Source organism: Trichechus manatus, unplaced genomic scaffold (assembly GCF_000243295.1).
Source record: "Trichechus manatus latirostris isolate Lorelei unplaced genomic scaffold, TriManLat1.0 scaffold00010, whole genome shotgun sequence".
Taxonomy (NCBI): Eukaryota; Metazoa; Chordata; class Mammalia; order Sirenia; family Trichechidae; genus Trichechus; species Trichechus manatus.
In genome coordinates, this window is record NW_004443946.1 from 17,411,673 (window position 1) to 17,421,286 (window position 9,614).

Sequence of the window (9,614 nt, forward strand, 5' to 3'; positions counted from 1 at the left end):
TAGCATCAGAATACTGTGGCAGTGAGTGGGGTGGCACTCAAGGAAGCAAATGGGGAAGGAGAAGGCCTCAGTACTATAATGGCAGGGCTGAGCCATTTGCTTCAGAGACTGCTTGGGAGAGGGGAGCACAGGATGCTTGACCTGGCATTGAGTTTTGGCCTGAAGATCTTTGAAATCTTTGTGAAAAGAATAGATTACAAGCACATACAGCAAGTCAACAATAAACCCAGGTTGTTAAAAAAGCCCAGAAGTGAGTCTTCAATTTTGCAAGAGGCAAGACTTGGATGCTGCTTTGAGGCAGATAGTTCTGGGAAAACCAATGTAATGACCCATTTAGCTATGCAAACTTAGATATACTATAGCTGGAAGAGAAAAGTGCTCTGGGTGGTGAAGTAAATGGGTGTGCCTCTGGTATGTTTCCTTAGGAAAAACTGGATTTGCCTGGAAGAGTTTTGGCCTGTGGCAGACTGATAGCCCACTAAAGGTTACTTATGTTCTTATATAACTAATGGTAGGTAAAGAGGACCTGCTTTTACGAAGACTGTGAGGGGGCCCTGGGAACGAGCAACACAGAGTGGGGGAATTCTACATGGAACCAGGCCCTGCAAGCTGCTCTGGGAGCCCCAAGGGCCTCCCCCTTTGTTAGGACATTAGCATCCCCATGACAGACACCATTAGCAACGAGGCCCTTTTGAAAGGCTTCTCTAGTATCAAACATTGACTAGGCACAGGAGTTCTTAAACTGAGCCCATGGGCCCCCCAAGACGTCAGTGAATAGATTTCAGAAAGTCCATGTACTTGAATGAAAAAATGCATCTTTAGTTTTAACAGCTTCTAGATGAAAGTTAGTATTTCCTTCAATAATGAAGTACACAATGAACTGCCATAGTATTAGCAGAACTTGTGACTTTGTCACTAATAGAAATTGTACGTATTTTCATATTGCTTTACTGTTGTTGCTGATAGCTTGAAATATTGTTTATACTCATCACTACTTCAAAATTTCAATAGCTATTACACCTGCCCTGGGTAGTGCAAACGGTTAAGTGCTCAGCTACTAACCGAAAGGTTGGCATTCAAACCTACCCAGAGATGCTTCAGAAGAAAGGCCTGGTGATCTGCTCCTGAAAGGTCGCAGCCTTGAAAACCCTATGGAGTGCAGTTCTATTTTGCAGACATGGGGTCTCCATGAGTTGGAATCAACTGAATGGCAACTGGTTTGTTAGACCTGCCACTAGAACCTGTTCTTTCATACAAAAATGAACACATGTATTATTATATCACATTTAAATTTGATAATTATATTTGAACATAATTGGTTCCTTTTGTAATCCTATGTATTTTATTTTACGCATTTAAAACTTTATTCTGAGAAGGAGTTAAAGACTTCACCAGACTGCCAAAGGGGTCCATAGCAACATCGGGAAAAATTGCCAAAGACTTGCAAATGAGTGGAAGAGATTACTAAATGGGCATTGTTGAGGGAATCCTCCAAGGATTTTTTGATTATATAGGGGCGTGGGCCTTTGCCTTCTATTGACTAGGCTGTTTTACAACTGTTGACTACTAGCCCAAAAGTTGGTGGTTCGAACCCACTCAGAGGCGCCTAGAGAGATAGGCCTGGTGACCTTCTGAATTCTGCTCACTGATGTCTTGGGGGGTTCATGGACTCAGTTTAAGAACTCCTGTGCCTAGTCAATGTTTGATACTAGAGAAGCCTTTCAGAAAGATGTGGCAGTCTGCTTCTGTAATGATTACAGCCTTGGAGACCCTATGGGGGCAGTTCTACTCTGTCCTATAGGGTCACTATGAGTCGGAATTGACTCGATGGCAACGGGTTTGGTTTTTTTTTTTTTTTAAATACCTGGCATTGGGATTGCTGAGCTCAACAACTTTTAAAAGAGGTTTTTTTTTTTTTTTTTCTTTTAAGGACAACTTTTTATTGCTACCAGAGGCTTTTATTGTCAATCAGTACATGGCTGTGACTGTAATACCTTCTTCAGACTGCACAGAGAGCTCGGGATCCAGAAGTTATTAAGAGAAATATAGGTAGATTTAGGAGGCAGGGGTAATAGCTTTTATCAAGAAAATCCTAGCGACATAAAACTTGGGTACTGAGTTCAGTTATTATATGTTACAGACTCAAATCATAGAACTGCCCCAACATCTAGACAGTCTTTCTTACTGATTATAAATGAGTGAAAATTCTGATCAGTTACAAAATCTAATTTTAGTTGTTTACATACATGTTTCTTTGGTATCTGGATATATTAACTTTATCACAAATTATTTTATACAAATGTCAACAATGCTTTCAACAAATCTAAGTATGTCCTAATTACATGCCACTTATAAGTTTCACTTTAAGATAAACAAAAATAAAAGCAGTAATTTTGTTTCTAAACTCTAGAAGTTGAAATGTGACAAACACTAAAAATCAACATGGTAATGTGAGTCTTTTCTATTACCATCGCTGATTCACAGGGGGCAATTTTGAAGTCACTTTCTAGACTAGTTTGAATTTGAATTGTGGATTAAACATGACAGTCACTTGTTCACTAAATCGCAAAAAAATAATAATTTAGGCAGTTTCCTATTTAGTGGAGGCCAGGGTATAGTTTAACATGCATAAAATTCATTACATATTCAATCAAGAAGTTAGCAAAAGAAGAGGAAAATTAACAGGATGTCGGGGACAGGGTTTGCTAGTTATGAATTTTGGAACTTTTTAAAAAGTTAAAGTGTCAGTTTTTGACATGGGGCAAGTTACACTACATTTTAGCAGAGAAAATAGTGGAACTGAGAAACACTACAAAGAAACTTTTTGCTTCTTTTTTTTCCCCCTTAATTTTGGATCTTTTGATATATAGTAAACAAGGGTTTTTGTGTTTTTTGTTTTTCTGGCTCACTTCAGTTCAGCCTGATAAGGTATATATCCCTTATATATCCTTTCCTGGTTTTGCATGTTCTAATTCCCGGAGTAGTCTACCTTAGTTTTGCACCTGAAGTTAACACTTGTTCAAACTACATGACAGAAACAGGCTACAAAGGTGGACAAGGGGAAGCATGTCCCTCTTGCCTTGATAAATCAGTGCCACACACAGAACCCACATTTTCTGAAGCATTGTCTTCATTATAGAGCCATTTGATTCCATCATAGAAGTCATCCACTTCCATTTCCTCTACTTTGCGTTTAGCAGAGGTATGCTTGCGCCCACTGGCAGCTGGGAGATGACAGAAGGCGGCTGCTCTACCTCTGACTGGCACTTCTGGTTTGCTGCTGTCCTTGGAGAAATCTGGGCCTGAAACAGAGGAGAAACGTACTCTAAACACTCCTTTGTCACAGTTCACCAGGGTGTGCTTGAGGGGACGGTAGACATAAACGGAATTCAGAGGCAGGGAAGATTGCAGAGTAGAAAGGTGATGTGCCACAAGCTCCCGATGGTGGATCAGCTGGGAGCTATCCACCTGTGCTTTCTGAAGCAGTTCAACTGTAAGAGGAAGCCAATCAGGAATGAATTTCTCCATTTCCAAACTAACCACGGCCAGAGCAAGCACAGATGCTTTGAATTGCAGAAGTTGGTTGCAGGGCATACAATGGAGCAGTTGCTTGGTAAGGACTGCCAAATGTTGAGACGGGCTCAGTTTGGGCAAACTGTAGAGTAACTGAGGTCTAGTTGACACTGCAATGGCATGGAAAATGTGGAGAAAATCCAGTGGTGTGGCTGTGTGAAGATCCCCATTCAATTTATCCAAAATAATTCTCTCCATTCTCAGAATTTCAGAGGAAGAACATCCACAGAAACTGTCTCTTGCAAACACCTTCAGTACTGGAATTCTCTCATCTTCCTCAACAGACTTGGCAGCTAAGAAAAAACAGCTGAGTGCAATACAACTCAAGTATTTCGGGTGGGCCTTTACAGTAGCTAAAAACCTGTCGAAAAGACTGCTAGCCCAAGCAAATGTTTCTGGGTAAAAGTGGAATTGGTACTTGAGTTTGACCAGCCACTGAATCACTTCATCTCTCTGGGATGGAGAAACATTCTGATTTGTAGGTATTTTGCGCACATTCACCTTCCACATCTGGGCTTCCCTAGAGATTGTCTTTTCCAACAGGAAAGACAATCTCTGGTTTTCCAAAGGTTCTAGAAACTTCATGATATCCTTTGGATCTGCCTGTTACCCAGTTTGATGTAGCTACCTTCTCCTCCTCTTCCTCCTCCTCCTCCTCCTCCTCGGCAGAGGTGTGGGCCTCACAGTGGTGACGCAGAGTCATCCGCCGGCCGGTTACCACCTCATTTTCCTTTGCGCGCGCAGCGGCGGGGCGCACGGGATGACTTACCAGCCGACTGAGGAGGGAGAGGAGGGGGAACCCAGGGAGGGGGGCTGGGGCGCGGGCGCGGGAGCTTGAGCAGGACGGGACGCACGTCTGCGGCTGGTGGGTCGGGTCAATCAGCGAATTAGTTCCATGACGACCCCAAACCTGTGGCTGCAGCCGCCACCACTTGTGCCCAGGTGGGGAGGAGGCTCCCTCTCGCCATAGGGCGGCGGGGGGCCGGGGAGAGGCGGAGGGGGAGACCGGCTCTGCCCCTGTCCGGGGGATGCCTCTCCAAGGGGAAATGGTGAAAGGGGAGGGGGGAAAAAAAACCCCAGGATTGAAAGCCTCTCTCATGGTGCCAAAATGGCTTTTCTGAGATCCTGATTATGAGGTCTTCTTAAGGACTTAGCTTCCAAATTGTTGCAATTTTACCTAAATCAATTTAATCATTCAACTGCTAGGTTCTTTTGGGAATATTTGGGAGCTTCCAATAATAGAGATAGATGAGGGTTATACCCCTCCAACCCAAATCTCATCTCATTGTGATAGGTCACAATAAGAGCTAGTCTCAGTCTGCATTCTACCACATAGTCAACCATTTATTATCAAGCAGGCCCCCAAATAGTCACATGGCTTATTCTGTAAGCTCAATGAAGTTTTGGCTCTCTGTACTTTAGGGCACTCTGATAATCACCTTGCATGAAAGGTATATTGAAAGCATATGTGACCATATTCTAGTGGCAGGATTAAACTAAACTTCTAGTTGGAATTACGTGATAGCATCATTTGTAGGTGATTTACAATGGATCATATTGAATCCTTAGTTTAGGCCACCCTGAAGGGCATCAGCTACTGAACTCATAAAGATTGTTATACCCTATCTGGACAAAGATGTGAGTGTCTTTATAATATTTCTAGCCAATCTACCTATCTTGAATGCAACTCATTTTACTAGTGAAAACCAGTAGCTAACATATGCTATACTGATTAATAAACCCTCTGGTGCTAATAAGAAGTAAAGACAGTTGAAGCTGTTGTGATACTCCTTTTTGGTTAAAGTCTTTTCTGCGTAGAGTCTTTCAGATGCTAACTATTGATCCTTGAAGAGTGCATCCTGTTAAACCAGTTGCCATGGAGTCAACTCTGATGCATGGTGACCCCATGTGTGTCAGAGTAGAACTGTGCTCCATAGGGTTTTCAATGGCTGATGTTTTGGAAGTAGATCACCAGGCCTTTCTTCCAAGGTGCATCTGGGTTGATTCAGACTTCTAACCTTTTGTTTATCAGCCCAGTGCGTTAACTGTCTGCACCACCCATGGACTCCCTTTTAGGAGACTCTAAATGTTAATCAAAAGGAGCTCTGGTGGCACAGTGGATAAGCACTTAGCTGCTAACTGAAGGGTCAGCGGTTTGAACTCACCAGCTGCTCTGCAGGAGAAAAGACCCAGAGATCTTCTTCCATAAAGATTACAGCCTAGGAAACCCTGTGAGGCAGTTCTTCTCTGTCCTACAGGGTCAATATGAGTCAGAATCGACTTGACGGCACATAACAACATTGTTAATTAACTGCTCCTGGAGTGTCGATGACATATGTATCATACAAATTGATGCTGAAATATTTTAAATTATACAATATAACCCAAATCAAGGCTGACCTAGAAGATTGGTAGGAATTGTAAGTTATCTGGTACCCAGTGAGTCCTTGTGCTTCTCTTAGTTAGCTAAACATCAAAGTTCTCCCTGAATATAGAGTAGAAACCATTTGGAAAACAGTGCTGGCTATATGGCCTCACATTCTACTGAACACCTTGGCCAAGGGTGAACACCTCCAGAGCATGCCCAGCAAACTCTATAATGCCAGATCATTAGAAAAAGAGCTTCCTGACCCGGGAGAGCACTGCCGCATCCCCTTGCCCTTTCTTTCGTGAAAAAAGCCATATTATTTGACAGGAAATCAGAAGATAAATGCTGAATGGCTGCCTTATCCTGTGCTTATTGAAAGTGTCCTATTCGCAGAGGTGCCAGATCTAGCTAAAAATAGCAAAGATATTGAAGTCAAGAGCAGGGGATGCTAATCTCAGTACCCTTGGTATCATTTTTAAATGTAAAGAAGTTCAGTGGTACAGGATTTCGTTTTCTCCCTTTTGAAACTGAACTACTTTTTGGTCATGAGAATGAAGTTATTTAAAACCTTAGCATTATTAATGCATGCAGGGACTGTCAAGAGTATTTGTTCCAACTTCCCCATTTAACAGATGAAGAAACAAAGACCAAGAGAGATTATTTAATAGCTGAATAAGCAGGCATGCAGACCAGCCTGAGAGAATCTTCCTTCAAAATAAAGATCCAGTACCTGCTGAATCTTTAAAGTAAGCATATAGTATATATACTAGCAATAAACACTCAGAAAACGCAATGGCAAAAATATCCCACTTATAGTAGCAGCAAAAATGACAATATTTCCTAGGTAGATTTATTTTTTACATCACCCACAAAAATAAATTCTGCATGGATTAAAAATCTAAATGTAAAACAAACAAACAAACAAAAAAAAAAAACCAATAAAAACGCTAGAAGAAGAAACAGAAGAATATTTTTATAATTACCACAGCCTCTGCCAGACTGAGTCTAGCACAACTAGATGGTGCCTGGCTACCACCACTGACTGCTCTGACAGGGATCACAATAGACGGTCCTGGACAGAGCTGGAAAAAAATGTAGAACAAAATTCTAAATCACAAAAAAAGACTAGACTTACTGGCCTGACAGAGACTGATGAAACCCCAAGAGAATGGCCCCTGGGCACTCGTTTAGCTCAGCAGTGAAGTCACTCCTGAGGTTTGCCTTTCAGCCAAAGATTAGAAGGCCCATAAAACAAAATGAGACTAAAGGGACACACCAGCCAGGGGTAAGGACTAGAAGGCAGGAGGGGACAGGAAAGCTGGTAATAGGGAACCCAAGTTCGAGAAGGGAAGAGGGTTGATAGGTTGTGGAATTGGTAACCAATGTCACAAAACAATATGTGACTAATTGTTTAATAAGAAGGTAGTTTGTTCTGTAAACCTTCATCTAAAGTACAATAAAAAAAAAAAAATTTATAATCTTTGGGTAGGGTTGAATGACTTTCCTAAGCAAAACCCAAAACCCAAAATCATAAATGAAAAGATCTACAGATATAACTGAATAAAAATTAAAAACATTATAAAAAAGGCAACCAATAAGCAACAGATTAAGAGAAAGTATTTGCACCATATATAACAAAGGGTTAATATCCACAATATACAAAAAGCTTTAACAAACAAAAGGACAATAGAAAAAATGGACAAAAGACATGAACTGGCTAGACACATAACAAATACGAATTGTCAATAAGCATATGAAAAGATGTTTTTAGAGAAATAGATTTTTAATTGTAGTTTTCAGACCATACTTAGTTTCAAAACCATCCAGATAAAAGAGTATTAAATCATAGGAGGAGATGGTTGGAGCCAATTCCTTCTACTCTCAACAGCAGGGTAGGCCTAGGTGCCTCTTTCTTCTAGGGCTTCAAAGCAGTTCTTTCTGGTTCAATCCCTACTGAGAATTTGCATTTTCACACCAGATACACTGGACCAGAATCTACATTTTAACAAGATCCTCAAGTGATTCTTATGTGTACATAAGAATAAGTAAGAACCCCGTTAAAATGTAGATACATAGATAAGAATCACCTGAGACTCTTGTTAAACTGTAAATGTATGCATACAAATCACCTGAGAATCTTGTTTAAAAAAAAATGATGTATATATATATGTATATATATGTATATATATATATATATATATATATAAGAATCACCTGGGGATCTTGTTAAACTGTAGATTCTAATTCAGTGTATCTGGGAATAGAAATGCAAATTCTTAGCAACGGGTCAAACCAGAAAGAACCACTTCAAAGCCCTGCTTTCTTCAAAGCCCTGCTTTCTTCACAGTATCTGGCCACACTCACTTCACCGAAGTCAGGTGCTACTATATTGCTTGTGTGTTACCAGCACAGGCCTCCTTGATCAACATGTGGGACCAGAAGAGAGAAGAAACAAACCCTTCTCATGAAGATTTCCAGCCTAGTTGTTTAGGCCCAACAAGATCAGAAAACTTTCCAATGTCTTAAGAACTATGGATCAAAGTCTTTGAAATTCCTTCCTAGTCATCCTCAAGTGACTTCAAAGTGTTTAGAAGGAGTGTAGGAGAGGGAGAGAGAAGCCATCTGGGGAGATTTGCCACCTTCACTTTCATTGGCAAAGCCTCCCCCCTGAAAAGGTGATGAATTCAGCTATTTCAGCAGCCAGGATTATAGATGTGACCCTGCTTAGTTCTGCCTAGAGTGCCTGTGATGGTTAAGGTTGTGTGTCAACTTGGCTGGGTCATGATTCTCAGTGGTTTGGCAGTTATGTAATGATGTAGTTTAACAGTTATGTATGATGTAGTCATCCTCCATGATGTGATCTGATTAGCCAATCAGTTGTAAGGGGAGTTTCCTCAGGGGTGTGGCCTACATCCACCAATATACATATGGACATTCTGGCAAAGCTTGCTTGCTTGCTTTGTATCCTGCATCTGGCTTGTCATCTTCTGACCTCCAGTTTTTGGGACTTGAGCCTGTGACCTGCTGTACTTCACAGTATCTGCCAATTTTAGAGCCTCCACAGTCTGTGAGCCGGTGGCTTGCTGTCTGACCTGCTGATTTTGAGTTTGTCAGCCCCTGCAGCTGCCATGTGAGTCACAAGAAGCCTCCAGTCTGACACCTGACCTAGGGACTTGGAACTTGCTAGCCCCTACAACCATGTGAGCTGTTTTCTTGAGATAAGTCTCTCTCTCTTTATGCTTTACTGATTTGTTTCTCAAGAGAACCCAGCCTAAGACAGTACCCAACAACAGCAAGAAGAAAGGACAATAAAAATTAAAAAAAAAAAAAAAAACTCCCAGTATAGTTTGTAAACCTGCCAAATTCTTGCTTAGCTTCCTTATGGGTCTGCAGCCTGCTTTCGTTCAGAAAGTGTACCAGTAGAACCAAAAGGATATGAGATTTTGGGGCACAGAGGTCTTGGTTCTGGTCCCAGCCTTGCCAGTTATTAGCTGGGTGACCTTGGGCAAGTTATTTATTCAGCAAACATTTAGGAGTGCTTTATCCTTGAGAATTACGAAGACAAAAGGCACACTTTCTGCCCACAGGCAGCGCACAGAAAATTGATTAGGAAAAACAGGTAAGTAAATAAGTACATCACAGTGTGATAAATGCTAAGACAGAGGTCCCATGA

At 41.3% G+C, this 9,614-nt stretch overlaps 1 protein-coding gene across 6 annotated transcripts; it reads right to left on the reverse strand.

Moving 5' to 3' along the window:
* Nucleotides 1-3,042: 3,042 nt before the first annotated feature.
* LOC101354397 (cyclin-I-like) lies at nt 3,043-4,276 on the reverse strand. Of its 6 annotated transcripts, none has more exons than XM_023726133.1 (2): nt 4,202-4,276; nt 3,043-4,044 (listed from the first exon to the last, which is right to left on the reverse strand). In XM_023726133.1, the coding sequence occupies exons 1-2, from the start codon at nt 4,274-4,276 to the stop codon at nt 3,043-3,045; spliced, it is 1,077 nt and encodes a 358-aa protein (XP_023581901.1). The 6 variants fall into 6 exon arrangements, with proteins under 6 accessions (XP_023581901.1, XP_023581905.1, XP_023581903.1 ...); XM_023726137.1 differs by lacking the exon at nt 4,202-4,276 and adding an exon at nt 4,045-4,200 and having other exon boundaries at nt 3,043-3,699; XM_023726135.1 differs by lacking the exon at nt 4,202-4,276 and having other exon boundaries at nt 3,043-3,915; nt 4,042-4,200.
* Between the last annotated feature and the right edge of the window lie 5,338 nt (nt 4,277-9,614).